This window comes from Micromys minutus (assembly GCF_963924665.1).
Source record: "Micromys minutus genome assembly, chromosome: 8".
Classification (NCBI taxonomy): Eukaryota; Metazoa; Chordata; class Mammalia; order Rodentia; family Muridae; genus Micromys; species Micromys minutus.
The window spans coordinates 61,733,998-61,749,419 of record NC_137977.1 but is presented as its reverse complement, the minus strand read 5'-3'; the positions used below and the strand labels follow the sequence as shown (position 1 = coordinate 61,749,419).

General features: G+C 48.4%; 1 protein-coding gene across 1 annotated transcript in view; it reads left to right on the top strand.

Moving 5' to 3' along the window:
• The window catches only part of ARK2C (arkadia (RNF111) C-terminal like ring finger ubiquitin ligase 2C), a 100,017-nt gene that overhangs the window by 70,136 nt on the left and 14,459 nt on the right, over window positions 1-15,422 (top strand). Inside the window, exons 2-3 of the mRNA XM_080919973.1 lie at window positions 10,442-10,757; window positions 15,229-15,339. Coding sequence (XP_080776099.1) covers window positions 10,442-10,757; window positions 15,229-15,339 — 427 coding nt within the window. The remainder of the gene's footprint in view (window positions 1-10,441; window positions 10,758-15,228; window positions 15,340-15,422) is intronic.

Genomic DNA, 15,422 nt, shown 5'->3' with positions numbered 1-15,422 from the left:
GCACCATGGCTCCCCTAAGGTGGTGCCAGCTTGGGGTGCTGCTGTTGGCAGACTGCCCTCTGCTGGACTAAATGGGTGGGGGCTGGCAGAAGGGAATAGGTGCTCACATAATCTGGGAGATAGCTCCCGGCCCAGTGGCTACAGCTAGCTATGGCTGGCCTGGTAGAGGCGGAAAGCATTTCTACTGGGTGGGGCATGCATCACAGCATCACCCTCCCACCTCAGACAGTTGGGATGTCAAAGGCTCATTCTGAAGATGAGATGCTGGAACAGAGATAGGAAGCTATCTGCCCCACAGTTCTCCACAGGGCTTTTTCTGCATGACAGCAGGCAGGATGGATCTGAGGCACTTCTTGGTCCATCTGGGTGACCCGAGGGAAGGGATCCTGGCTCAAAACAACTTATGTGGGATTCTAAGAAGTTAGCATTGGCGACCAGGTCCAGCTAACCCAGGTCGGCTTGGAGAAAGGTAAGACAGGGCTAGTCACAGGACACGGGAGAGACTGTCAAAGGGCTGACTGAGTCACATGAGAGGGCCAGAAATGGGTCAGGCTGCAAGAGTGGCCTCCAGGACCTGCTAGCTGTGAGAAACCTTCAGTTCTGTGGTTCCCAGGTATCCTCTTCCCTCTCCTGCTTCCCTCCCTTCCTCCCTCCCTTTCCTCTCTCTCTTTTGTTATCTCCCTTTCTCCCTTCCTGTTCTTTATGACCTTATCTCTCTCCTACCTTTCTTTCTCTTTTCTCTTTTATTTCTGCAAACATCCTTCCTCTGTCTCTTTGTCTCTGTCTCTCACAAACACAACACAACACACACACACACACACACACACACACACACACACACACACACTGCAGTGCTAGATGGAATATCCCAGGGAGGTACTGGCTGAAAATTTAACTGACTTGGCTCCCTCCAAAGGCAAGTAGATACCCAGCCTCCCTTCCCCCCACTCCCAGCTGCTTGATGGAGGTCGGGGAGGCCAGAATAGCAGTGATTCACTGTGCTACTGTCTTAAGTCCCAGCATACGGTCTATCCCTGAGAAAAGCCACAGTCAAAGCTCACGTCTGCCATTCTTCTTCATCACTGCTTAGCGGTCAGGTCCAGGCAGGGAGGGGAACAGTAACCTAATGTCAGAATTCTCTGGGAGCAGCAGCCACCACGGAAGGATGCCATAGTTTGTCCTGACCACGTGGGTCAGTTTGTCCTGTGTGTATCTAACCCATGCTCTGCAGCCTCCATAGGGAGGTTTGGTGGGAGAGACCTTCTGAACTTGCTCTGCTGGTTTGGACACCTAGTGAAGTGAGCAGTGTTTGTGTAAGGCGTACACATCTGGGATGATGCTGAGATTTGGAGATTTGATTTTTTTTTTTAAGATTACTGAGTCACAGACAAACAAGCACGTGACAGAGGCTGCTCGTCTTAAGTCGGCCAGGAAGCAGAGAGAGGAAACAGTATATACCTTCAAAGGCAACCCCATTCGTCCAGTAATTCACTTCCTCTAGTCAGGCCCCGCCTACCACAGCTTCCTCCACCTCCCGTTCATCTCTCCAGTTATGAACCCATTAGTGGATGCATCCACGGATAAGGTCAGATACTCATGGTCCAATCACTTCCTTAAAGACCATCTCTGAGCATTGCCATGGCAACAGGCCTTCAATGCATGAGGCTCATAACACAAACTAAAGGCATTTGTGGAATGGGCTTACTACCTCTGCCATTAAGTGGCAGTGGGGAGCCTCCTCTCTGGCTCTGAAGTCACTCTGGGATAGTTAATGGTGACACACACTGACCGGTGGTTCATGTTGGACCAGGCACATGATTCTATGCTCACTTCGAAGGATCAGGACCTTTCTTTCTGTGTCTCTTCAAGGCTGAGCTCCCTGCCTGTGCCTACCTGAGTTATCTTCATTCCCGACATCCACAAATCCACACAGGCTCAAACGCTGGGAGGTACCGACTAGAAGTTTGTAGCCGTGTTTCTTTCTACATACCACAGGTCCGCACTCATCTCTTCATTTAGTGAGGGTTTAGTGTATTAATATCTGTTGCCAGGTGACGGGATGGGGGAAATGAGTCAGACCTAGTTCTGACCCCATAGAGCACCATCACCGGACAACAGACGCTTTCCAGAAACTGCTTTTGTGTCTATATGGGAATGAGTGCTTGCAGACCCCCTAAAGGCTTTAAATGGGGAAAAGGTGTTTCCTTTTCTGTGATTACATCCTGTCCCTGACCCTCAACCTCTCCAGACTCCCTCTCTCCATGCCCAGGGAACAAACGAGGAGTCAGGACACCAGCCCTTGCTACTAGCTGGAGGCTTGCTGCTTAATTGCCTTAACTGTGGACAAATCCGCTCCCTCAGACTGCAAAGCCCCCCCTCCCTGCAGTGTTTTGAGAGCTGGAACCCAGCTCCTTGGATGAAGCTGAGCTTTTCATCAGAGATCAAAGACTGGCCCTGGGGAAGCATTGCAAACTGCTCTGGGCTGGAAAGGACCCCCTTGGGCATATCACTTCCTGTCTAAGCCTCCAGTGGACAGGGAACCAAAATATGGAGAGGCAGGAAAGCAGACATCTGGCTGCCCAAGAGGCTTGGCCTGGAAATAGGCTCTTAAGGCTGATCAGAGCAGAACAGTAGCTGAGCAGTTACCTGGAGGAAGCACAGAAGACCTGAAGAACGGCCCTGGCAGCTGGCCCACTTTTATTTTCTTATCCAATTTTCCTGGTTTGTAGTCAAATAGTTGCTTAGAAATGTACCCCAGACTCTCTGGCTGCCACTCACGACTCTCCACAGGACACCCCTCCTCTTCTTCCCTGCAGCACTTCCCCAAACATCGACTTCTGGATGAATCACAAGGGATACATTCCCTCATCCCAAGGAGCCCAAGTCTGAACGGCTCCCAGAATGCAATGGGAATGTAGGAAATAGGATTTCGAACTCTATTGTCCCAGGGAAAGAGTGTTAGGAAAAAGATGATGTCCTGGGTTTTGGCACCAATGTTAGGAAAAAGATGACGAGAATTAGGGCGGGGGGAATATGCTCCATGGAGGTGCGGCGAAACATGGGAGCAAGAGGGGTGCCTCTGGGGGACCCATGTTGGGAATCCTTTCCCCCTGAGGGACCAGCCACATGATGGTATAGTACAGAGTAGAGTTTATTCAGGGCATGGGGAGGGGAGTTAAGAGGGTGGTAGGGGCAGAGAGAGAGGAGGAGAGGAGAAGAGGAGAAGCAGAAGCTGGCCATGAGCACATGGAGAGAAAGGGGGAAGGGAATGGAGAGAGGAGGAACAAGGGGGAAAGGAGAGCAAGGGTGCAAGAGAACAAGAGGTCAAGGGTCAAAAGAGAGAAGAGGGGGCCAAGCAGCTCCCTTTTATGGTGCCAGGTAACCAGGGGCAGAGCATACCTGGCTATTGCTAGGTAACTGTGGGGCGGGGTTTACAGAATCCCAACAGAGTGCTCCTGGAATCAATGTTGGGGAGTTCTGATGAGAGCTTTCATCTCCTTGTACGATGGCTTACATGCCTGAGGTGACCCTGAGGACCTCAGGCCGTGTTCCTGCTGCTCAGTTCCTTCCATCTTCCACCCCCACCAAGGCCATCTTGGTTGGGGCTGACCCATTCACAACTTTACCTATGATCAACCCGTCACGCACAAAATGGAGCAGGGGGCAGATGTTGCAGGAAATGTGTGTTATCTTGTGGAAAGCCCAGAAAACCACCCCCTTGCTGGTACCCATTTTCCTCTGTGACATCTTAGTGACCAGGAACTTGGTGGGGGTGGGGAGTACCTTTCAAAAGATGCTTTTCTGATGTGGACTTCAACCTCTTTGTCAGAAGGGCTTTGCCCCCTTGATGACCGCTGTGATTGACCACAACTTGATTTCCATCCATTCCTCATGCCAGGTAATTTGAGGGACCTTACAACCACACCAACATCAGGGGGCCAGCTCATCAATACAGAGTCTAAATGCTTCTCAGCACTCACCCACGTCTGCTCTTCTGTCAATTAACCTCCGTTCGTGGCAAGGCCTTGAAGCCTTTTCCATGGGGATGTCTGGAGATTCGGTACATTTTGTCTTGCTAGAGAAGCTGTCATTTTGGCATGTGCTTGGACTTGTCCTTGTTCTCGGGCCTGGAGCTGTGGACCAGCATAGTCTGAGCTTGCATAGATGTCAGAGGTAGAGGATATGCCCGCTCACAGTCACTGCCTGAGGCAGGAAGAGGCGTATTCCTAGGGCAGCTTGGGAGAGGCACAGCATATTGAAAGGGAGGGGCAGGAGGAAGGCCACCAGGGCCACTTCTGTTCAGCAGCCAGGACTTCAGGAGGATTCATCTCTGGGAAGATGATGCGTGAACTTGGATGGGTGTGTGCAGATTCGTAGAGGTAGGACGAATTATGTGCCTGGCAGGGCCGAAAAGACTGGGACTGAGCACATCTCAAGCCCAGTCCCAAGCGCCCGAGAGCTCTATCTTCATCACCCCAGCTTCCATGGACTCAGGGCTCTTCCTTATCTTTGTTGTGAAGGCCTTACCATCTTGACCTCATTTGGTTGGACTATTTGAACAAGATCATAAAGAATCAGTTTCCTTACCACCTGAAAACCTAACCTTATGGAGCAGGGCAGCATCCAGGCAGGCATGGTGCCGGAGGAGCTGAGAGTTCTACATCTTCATCTGGAAGACTGACTTCCAGGCAGCTAGGAGGAGGGTATTGATGCCCACATCCACAGTGACACACCTACTCCAAGCAGGCCACATCCACACCAACAGGACCACACCTCCTAATGATTCCACTCCCTGGCCCAAGCACATACAAACCATCACACACTCACTTCATAGCTTTTATTGGAGGTAAACTTATTGTACAGACAGATGCTGTAAACAAGCTCCATGGTCGAAAAGCTGGGCCCTTCTTTCTGGGCTGTTGGGCCCTGTTCCCATTCTATACCAGCATGGTGCCTCTGGAGAAGGGTCTCTTTAGCCTTCACCTCTGCTTGACTCTTTGGTGAGTTATACTCCACTGCCTGCGTCAATGAGCTAGGAACAGCAGGAAAACAGATGCCCTGAGAACCCACCCGAGTGGGGGCCGTGGGTGGTGGGGAGCAGGCTGCTAGCTCCCCTAGAGGTCTGGTTCCCATCCCTCCCACCCCTTCCCACAGGGTCTAGCACCTATTCCTGGGAGGAGTCTGGGAAGTCTAGTCCAGGACAGTTGGATAGCCTGTGATAAGACTTTAGACTGACCTGTTCCTGAGGTGTCCATGGGCAAAGTTATTGGTTATCAGGGAAGCTCCATCTTTGAGGACTTGAATGAAGTATGCCTCAGCCCTGAAGTTTTGTGGGTGTGATTCACTGCCTGTAGAATGAACTGTGTGTGTGTGTGTGTGTGTGTGTGTGTGTGTGTGTACACCTATCTGTCTGTCTGTCCATGCCTGAAGGAACGTCTGGTGCTCTTCTGAGACTTCACTTCTGAGCATTCTGGTGTCTTGGCTAGGCTCCTCTGCTCTTACCTGGGCACTGTTCTGACCACACTGCCCGCACCCACAGTTCAGAGAAGGCTTCAGACAAAAGCAAAGCATCCCCTAGGTATCCCTTTCCTGCCTCCGAGTTTTACCCTCCTATTAGTTAAATCGTCTTGTCACTGTAACAGAAGCAGAAGCAGCTCAGAAGGAAGGGCTATTTTGGCTGACAACTGAACATGGAGGGGAAGCCCTGGTGATAACCCACCGTAGGTGGCTGCTCACATTGTTTACAATCAGGAAACTGAGACAGTTTCTTCCCTCCTTCTTGTAGGACCAAAGTCCATGGGATGGTACCTCCCAAATTTGGGGTGGGTCTTTCCATTTAAGCCAATTTGGGTAACTCCTCACAGTTACATCTAGAGAGATATTTACGTGATGATTCTTGGGCACATCAAGTAGACAGTAAAGATGGACTGTCACAATTGTCCTCCGTGGGAGGCCCCATCCGGGACTATTCAAACAAAATACCATAAAATGGATAACTTATAAAGAATAAAAATTTATTGTCTTGGAGTCTGGAAGTGCAAGGTCAAGATGCTAGCAGACATAGTGTCTGCCAAGTGGTCTTTTTTTTTCATAGATGGTGCCTTCCAGCTGTGTCTTTACACCAGGAAGGGGCCAGCTAGCTCTCTGGGGTCTCTTTTCTAAAGACATTAATTCCTTTATGAGAGTTAATCACCTCCCAAAGGTCCTACTTCCTAATCCAACCACACTGGGGGTTGAGATTTGAACATTCGGGCATTCAGACAGCCTGAATTTTGTTGGTAGAGGTTCCTGGCTCCTTTGGCTCTGCCCAGTCGTCTTATCCTGGCTTTTAAAAGGACTTCTAGTCTGAAATCTCCATTTGTGGTTCACTCTGAGGAGTGTGTCCTGTGCAAATCAGTAAACCTTTTAGACTTGAGACTTTGTTACTGATATCTCAGTTTGCCTTCCCACAGCCAACCCTCTCCCCTGTGTTTTCTAAATCTTCTCTTTCTTTCCACTGGGGCTGTGTGGATTCTCTAGCTGCTGGCTTCTTTGGGCTCCTTGCCTGAGAGGCATAAGGCAGCTAGTTCCTAGGCATTTGTGGAGCACCTGACTTATGTCCCACGTGTACCAGGTGAGCAGCAGGTGAGCCACACACCTGTGGGCTTCCCTGGTCCCAGCTGTGCAGAGCCGACCTGGGCCTCCCAGCTCTGCCCTGCACCTGCATCTCTCCAGCCCAGCCCCCTACTGTCAAGCACCGCTCCTGGCCAAGTCTCAAGAGGTGGTAATTGTCAGCATCAATTTCCAGAATCCTAAGACATACATTTCCCCCTTTCTGATAGTAATTTGTGTCTTATAATTGATGTGTTTACTTAATATGGTGGGATTTATTTGTTTATTTCCCCACTCACTGAAAATGTTATTTAGCTTGTGATGAATCTTTCAGTTGGTGGCACTTTAACCCTGGGGAAATATGATAAATGCATAGAATAATCAGGGACATCTGGAAATTATTTTTTAATGGGATGGAATGACTCTAATGGGAAAAAATGCGGGTAGTCGACTAAAGGGGGGGGGGGACTTGGAGATGTCACGGTTGTTCAGATATCGCTGGCTCTTGGCTTGTCAAAGACTCCAGATTCCCTGGAGTTTCACTGTTGGTTTCGGAGTCCGAACAGGGCAGCTGTTCACAAAGACTACACGACAAAGGGCTGAATTCTCCTGTTCCTGGCTTCCATGCTTCAGTATAGATGGCGAGGCCCCGGAGCTCCCAGGGGATCGAGGTGACTGCGGGCAGGACCTGCTTTCGTCTACAGTCCTCCACTGCCTATGCTGGTGACAAGCATCTGTATTCCCTTTCACACGTTAGCTAGAGGCTACAGGAGAGTGAGTCTCCCTCATGGAGCAGGAGGGAGCTGCGGGAGGGGAGGGGCTCCAGCAGGGCAAAGGTAGAAGACATTGGCTCATTGATACCTTCCCTGCCCTTGTAAAACCCGGGGCTCATCCGGGTCTCCTACCTCCTCTCTGTGTCAGCCAATTGCAAGTCAGTTTGAGTTCAGGGGCTGACTCTGCCCCTCTGCCCCCCACCCCATTTCCTCCGGTAAGCAGGCAGACACCCGCGTGTTTACTGAGCGTCCACACCATCAGGGTTTAGGGAGACCAGGGAGTATGAAGCGTTGATGCCAGGCTATGGAGTTGGGTTTCACAGGTAGGAGGGGTAAGGCTCCTCACCCCATCGGAGGGAAGTCCTTGTGGGAAAGGCTGGAAGGCTGTGCTCTGTGGGCGGCGCTGACCTCTTCCTGCTAGCTGCACCATTCTCAGGAAAGCCACATACCTGCAAATACGTCAGGAGGGCAAAACCGCGGCTGACCATGGACACTTGTATGAAAGCATTTTTATACTGAATACATGTTAAAGAGTATTTTAGGCATGTTGTTACATGCATTTAAAGTTTGTTTTACCCGTCGATTAATGCGGAAAGTTAAAACTACCTGTGTGGGTCTCACATAATTCTATGGCAGAGCTGGCTTTAGTCTTATATCATTTAAACACACACACACCCTTCCATTTCTTTCCCCCATGGTCTCACCTTTCATGTCCTTGGTCCCCGCCTTGCTCTTCCTCTTTTGTTGTGTGTGATGAGATGGGAACTTGAGGCTGGGACGGGTGTCTGCCTTTTCAGGCTCCAGTGTTCGGAGGTTCTGATGCCGGTATCCACAAGGCTGAGGGACCTGACTTATCCAAATGCTCATGGGAATTGAAGTTCCACATAAATATAGTCTGACTAGAGTCAGGTTTTTATTTTCGTTTTGCTTTTAAAATATGCCCGAGGCAAAAGTCTATGGGGTGTGAGTCATTTACAAACTTCAGTAAGAGATGACTTTGGACATTGGGCTACAGTCTGCTCCTACCGACCCCCTCCAGAGTCAGATACCCCTTGGCCCTGTGCTTCTAAGTCTTTGGAACCAGGTGATTACTTCCTGGATGGCGTACATTATTATGTAAATTTCAGACCTAGCCGTTAAATGGCTATTTGTTGATTTTTAAATTCCTGGCCCTGGTTTATGTCCTTCAGTTGATTTTTTTTTTTTTTTTTTTTTTTGGTCCTGATACAGTTTATTATTTGTGTTATCGTTGGTACATATTGTTTATTGGTGGGCCAAGTAGTGTGTAATAATCACACTTATACAAGTTTACTTTCCCGGCGGTGATCTCCATTCCTTTAGGGCTGCTTTGCTTCTCACGTATTTATGTTCTTACCAAAGTCTCTCGATGTATAAAATGCCTTCAAATACGATTTCCCACTCTCCTCTCCTCCAGACAACCTTTCAGATTCCCAGAACCGTCTAGAGCCCTGGGCAGCTGTGTGCTTGGGAACACGGCACCACTTTAGACTGTGGCTTTCTATTTTGTTGCTTTCTCTCTTGGGTTTTTTTTTCCCCCATATAAAAGCTTGTATGTTTTCCTCTGTTCCCTTTCACCTTTCTTCAAGAACCTGGTCATCACTGGGTTGCCTGATGAGGTTAGGTTTAGAAGCTCTGCACACAAATAGGAGAAATAGCTTTCTAACTAGTGGGCTTCAGGAGACAGCAGCTTTCGGACACACCTACACATTATAGACAGTTGCAAGCTGCCATGTGGGTGTAGGAATTGAACTCAGGACCTCTGGGCGAGCAGCCAGTGCTCTTAACCTCTGAGCCATCTCTCCAGCCCCAGGGAGCCAGGCATTTTATTTGAGTGTTCTGAACCACAAGAACCTGTGAGAACAATGACTTCCTTTGACGATACACGCCGCCTCCTCCCCCAGTCACATACCTAGTGACAGATAAGAGCAGGGGTCCCAAAGTCCCAAAGACTTTCACCTGGCCCTGTTTGCTTTATCTGTACCCCTGTTTAGTGTGCCTGGTGTCCCCTCCCCTGTGCACTGAGACCTTTCTGGGAGGATGGGAAAGGGAGAGGCTGTAGGTGTAGCTGCCCAGTGGGCAGACCTAGCATCTGTTTTCCTAGTCCCCCTGCTTCCATTCCTGATCCTTCTACCTCCCCCAGCAGGATCATCTGATCACCCACCCACAGTTTGTTAACTGACCCTTCCGTAGGTCCTGGGTTTCTGATTTCTCTGCTTTGCTCATTTCCCCCATCTGCTTTCCAAACTTTGTTGACACCTTTGCCTGCTGGTGTCTTTCCTCCTGTTCCCACAAGCCCTGTCTTTTCCGTATCCCTTTGCTCTTATGTTAGTGGGGCTCTTTCTGCAGTGGGGAGTCTGCAGGCTACCTCACAGGAAGACTCCTCTGATGTCCCACTGTCTGTCATCATACATCACACACCGTCATACGTCCCTCTATGTAGTCATACATCCCTCTATGTAGCCTATCTTGAGATATAGACCAGGCTGGTGTTGAATCTCTGTGAAGAGGTTCACCTGTCCCCTGAGTGCTGGGATTAAGGCCTTTGCCAACCTGCTGGGCCTGATTGGTATTTTAAAAGGTCATTTTCTGTGAGATCCTTTCCTGCTTAAAACTGTAAGACAAATTTCCTAGCTTATGCTAGAATAGAACCCCCCCACCCCCCAGTTAAGTCCAGGTAGGGCTTGGCTAGGTCACTCTCAGTTTTCTCTATGTACAATTTTCTCACTGGTTCCTCCTTCCTGCACCAGCAATTCAGAAATCTAATTGGAGGGGTCTAATTCAAGATGGTCAGGCTGGCTTTAAGGCTGGCCTTAAAACCCCTGGGCACGTGCCACTTATAAAAAAGGACTGCTCTACCTCTCTGTACATTAAAGCAGACACTTCCCTGATAACGCACACAGAACCTTTACGTGGAGCATTAAAGACGGTGGCACACATATTAAAGATCTCGATCTGCTATGTTAGGAAGGTCCAGGTTGTCCAGGGGTGGGGACCCCGCTCAGGTGGGAGAGCCCTTGGCAGGTCCTCACGGAGATTTCTGTCTTTTGCCTCTACAGGTGCCCCCTTTCAAAGGTCTCAGCATCCTCACGCTACCTCCTGCCGCCACTTCCACCTGGGGCCCCCACAGCCGCAGCAGCTAGCCCCGGACTTCCCGCTGGCTCACCCCGTGCAGTCGCAGCCGGGCCTCAGCGCCCACATGGCCCCGGCCCACCAGCACAGTGGCACGCTGCACCAGTCGCTGACCCCGCTGCCCACCCTGCAGTTCCAGGACGTCACAGGTCCCTCCTTCCTACCTCAGGCCCTGCACCAGCAATACCTGCTACAGCAGCAGCTCCTGGAAGCTCAGCACCGCAGGCTCGTTTCGCATCCCAGGTCGGCAGGGGCGGGGCCGTGAAGGGAGGGGCAGGGCTGGGCGGGGGTTGGGGGGGGTAGCCGGGGGCCAGGACTGGGTTTCTTTCAACCAAGATCGGTTGCAGCCACAAAGTGGTTCTTCAGGGGATGGCTTTTGCCTCTGGTAGTGGCATTGATTTCAGGTCAGACCCTAGCGTGACCCCTCGCATCACCCAGATTCAGGATCAGGGGTTGAGTAAGCGGTGGCCTGTGATGCTAACGGTGGAGTTTTGTAGCGTAGATGTGCAGCGTGGATCTGAGGTCTCACAGGTCCCCTCCACCTCTCATGACGGCCTGATTCTGGTTTTCCCCAAACTAAACCAGAGTACCAAAGGAAATGACCAGTTCCAGCTCTGGCCTCCAAAGGACCAACTTCTTAGTTGGAGTCTAGAGTTGGAGACTGTGGACGTATGCCCGTGTAACCGGATAAAATTAGCAGCGATCAAATATCCCGCAGTGGCAAGTGAGCCTCAGCTGTGGTGAGCACAGCGGGGTGCTTCTCAGTCTTCTGGGTTTCAGGGCCTTTTTCACACTAAAAACCCAATGCGTACAGAGACCCTCTGCTTATATGAGTTGACCACGTTAGAAATTTCAAAGTATCTATGAATTCATTAAAAATAACAATAGATACCATATGCTATAAATTTTTTAAATGTTCATTTTAACTATTAATTCTTTGCCTTTTAGTGAAAATAGATTTTTTTTCTCACACAATATATCCTGATTGTGTTCTCCCCTCTCTACTCCTCCGGGTTCCTCCCCATCTCTCCACCTGTCCGGGATCCATCCCCTTTAGAAAACAAACAGGCTTCTAAGGGTTGATAATACTATGATATAATAAAATAAGGTAAAACAACAACAACAACAACAACAAAATAACAGTTGGAATTAGATGAAACAAACCAACAGCAGGAGAAGAGCCCAAGAGAAGGCACAAGAGTCAGAGACCAACTGGTTCGAACACCCAGGAATCCCATAGAAACATTAAATTGGAAGTCGTAACATATGCACGGAGGACCCGGTGCAGATCCGCGCAGGCCTTCTGCATGCTGTCACTGAGTCTCTGAGTTCCTAGGAGCTTTGCTCACATTGATTTCGAGGGCCCTGTTCTCCTGGTGTCCCCTCTGCCTCTTACACTTTCCTTCCCCTGAGCTCTGAGGAGAGGCACTTGATGGAGCTCTGCTGGTCCCTCCCCACCCTTACAGGGCGTTATGCAGATGTCTCCGTGTTTATCCTTATCTGCTGCAGGAGGAAGCTTCTCTGTTGATGGCTGACAAGGCACTGACCTATGAGTATATCAGAATGTCATTAGGAGTCATCTTATTGCTGGGCGGTTTTGTTTTCAAAACAGTAGTATTTTAGTTTTTCCTAGATCCATAGCCACCTGGTCTCAGGTTCTTGGTTACCCAAGCAGTGTCCAGTATAGGTTCCATCTTGTGGATGGAACGTAAATCAGATGTTGGTTGGTTACTCCCACAAGCTGTGGGTACCTCCCTGTAACAAAGACTCAAGAATGTAAGGGTGAAGGCTCTAAGTTGGCACCAGCTCACCTCCTGCCTGTTCAGTGAGTTGTGTGGGTCTGTCTTCAGCAATGGGGCTTGGCTGTCAGTTTGTGGAGAGCAACCTGTGGCCTTGGCAACAGCCTGGGTTTGGGGGATTCACGTTAGCCAAACTCTCAATTATATGTAACTCAGTTCTGGTACTGAAAACTTCATTTGGTGGCAAGAGATGTCCAGCATTTGTAATGGTTTATAATGTCCTGTTGGTTCCAGCATTTCTGCCTAGTTTTTGCCTGTTAGACTTCTTTATTGGTATCAAAAATCTCCCAATATTAGTGTGTGAGGGTCAATAATGTGGCTTAAGCTGTAATAGTGTTTCTTTTAGGAACTTGGGTGCCCCTTTGTTTGGAGCATAGGTGTTAAGAATTGGAATGTCATTTTGGTGGATTTTTCCTTTGATGCATATATTGTGTCCTTTATCTCTTCTGATTAGTTTTGGCTTGAAGTCTATTTTGTCAGACATTAAAATAGCTACAGTAGCTTGCTTCTTAGGTCAGTTTGCTTGGAATATCTTTAGCCCTCTTTTTACCCTGAGGCAATGTCTATTCTTGATGTTAAAGTGTGTTTCTTGTATGCAGCAGAAGGACAGATCCTGTTTTCACATCCAATCTTTTAGTCTGTGTCTTTACTGGGAACTGAAGCCATCAATGTTGAAATATATCAATGAACATTTAATGATTCCTGTTATTTTGATGTTGTGGTGGTATGTGCATGCATGCAGTGTGTGTGTGTGTGTGTGTGTGTGTGTGTGTTTTCCCTCTTTGATTTTTCTGATCTGGGACTATTTATTCCTTGTGTTTTCTTGACTGTAGTTAACTTCTTTAGGTTGGAGTTTACCTTCTAGTTCCTTCTGTAGGGCTGGATTTGTAGATAGATATTGCTTAAATTTGGTTTTATCATGAAATGTTTTATTTTCTCCATCTATGTTGATTGAAAGTTTTGTTGGGTATAATAATCTGGGCTGGCATCTGTGGTCTCTTAGAGTCTGTAGCACATCTGAAGAGGCCCTTTTGCCTTTTAAAATCCCCAATAAGAAGTCAGGTGTAATTCTAATAGGTCTGCATTTATATGTTACTTGGTCTTTTTTCCTTGCAGTTTTAAATATTCTTTCTTTCTTCATACTGTATATTTAGTGTTTTGATTATTATGTGCCAAAGGAAATTTCTTATCTGGTCCAGTCTATTTGGTGTTTTGTAAACTTCGTGTCCCTTGATGGACATCTCCTTTAGATTAGAAAATTTTTCTTCTATGATTTTGTTGAAAATATTTTCTGTGGCTTTGACCTGGGTTTCTTCTTCCTATTATTTTTTCTCCTTCTATTCCTATTATTCTTAGGTTTGATATTTTCATAGTGTCCTAGATTTTCTGGTTGTTTTGTGCCAGAATTATTTTTTTTATTTAACATTTTCTGCGATGGAGGAACCCATATCTTCTATTGTGTCCTCAGTGCCTGAGATTCTCTCGTTGCTGAGGCTTGCCTCTGAGGTTCCTATTTGATTTCCTAAATGTTTTACTTCCAGATAACCCTCAGTTTGGGTTTTCTTTATTGATTCTATTTCCACTTTTACATCTTGAATGGTTTATTCCTTTCCTTCTACAGTTTGTTTGTGTTTTCATAGATTTTCTTAAGGGATTCGTTCATTTTTCTTTGAGGAGTACTGTCGTGTTCACACAGGTGATTTTAAGGTCTTTTTCTGTGGTAGGCTTGTGAGCGCTAGTGGAGACACACTGTCCTGCTGTTACTGTTGTGTTATATGGGTGTCTATGCATATGCGTTTGGGAAGATTGAAATCCTAGGTGCTGATACCTGGTCTTGTCTTTGTTGACTGGGTGCGTTGTTCCTTGGTTTGTTTCCTCTCTGGTTCTTAGGTGAGTGTGGCAGATGTGTGCTGTTGCTGGGTAGGGAATTCTGGGATCCTAACACATGTGGTCACTGAGGGTTCTAAGTAAAATGTGTTTCTAGGTGTAGGGAGCTGACACTTAGCAATGGAAAATGGGCTAGGAGAGGTGCTCAGGGTGTCTACAGGAGAGAGGAAAGCAGGGCGTTTTACCGGGGTCTGGTTAATCCCCTGGGAATAAGACAGATGGTGAGAAGAGACCACAGCAGATGGCCTCCAGACCTAGAGGGTCAGACTGGCGCATTGTATCTGGAGAGAGGTCGGTCAGGTGAAGATTTGCAGTTAGCTTATCTGCTTCCCGGACTGCCGTGGTCTGTGGGTTCTCAGGAGGGCTATAAAATATTCATATGAAAAAGGACTGTGTATCAATTTAGTGAGAACCACTCAAAATGTATTTGCAAGTCTCTATGGAGTATAGCTGAATGGAACTTGTGCCCTCATGTCTGCTCTGTGCTAGATCTAGAAGAGTTCTATGTCGAAACATTTCTAGAAAGTTCCACTGTTTGCTTAGAGAGTAAAGGGAGAAAAGATATTTTTTTTTTTTTTGTTTTTTTGTTTTTTGTTTTTGTTTTTGTTGTTGTTCCTTTCAAGCTACCTGAAAAGGGCTTCAGGGACCCCCAAGGGTGCTTGGGAGAACTTGACAACTGCTGGGCTTGGTGATAGATAGGTCCCTAGGCATTGGTGACTAGAGGACTGAGGTGGCTGGGACAGGGTTGTAGGAAGTCTATGAGAAAGGCTGCCATGACTTCGTGTGTTCAGGGGAGCCTTCCTGGAGGAGACTAACTCTGACCTGGGCCTTGAAAACTAGGAAGCGTGTAGTAACAGATCCAGGGAAGCAGTTTTTGCTGCCCTGGGAAATTCCTTGGTGTTTGAGAATTTCAGCTTCTACAGGGGATAGCCTAGTGGGGCATCCATAGTAGGTGGAAGGGGTATGATTCAGAGCTCCTGGGGGCTTGGCAGCCCTTAACACACTGGCCATTCTTGCTTTCTATGTAGGCGGAGTCAGGATCGAGTGTCTGTCCACCCCCACCGCCTTCACCCCAGCTTTGACTTTGGCCACCAACTGCAGACACCTCAGCCCCGGTATCTGGCTGAGGGCACTGACTGGTGAGTCTCCGGATGCTGGGGAGCACAGGAGGGAGAGAAAGGGGGAGGGAGAGAAGAAGGAAGGGGGAATGGGCGGTTGAAGG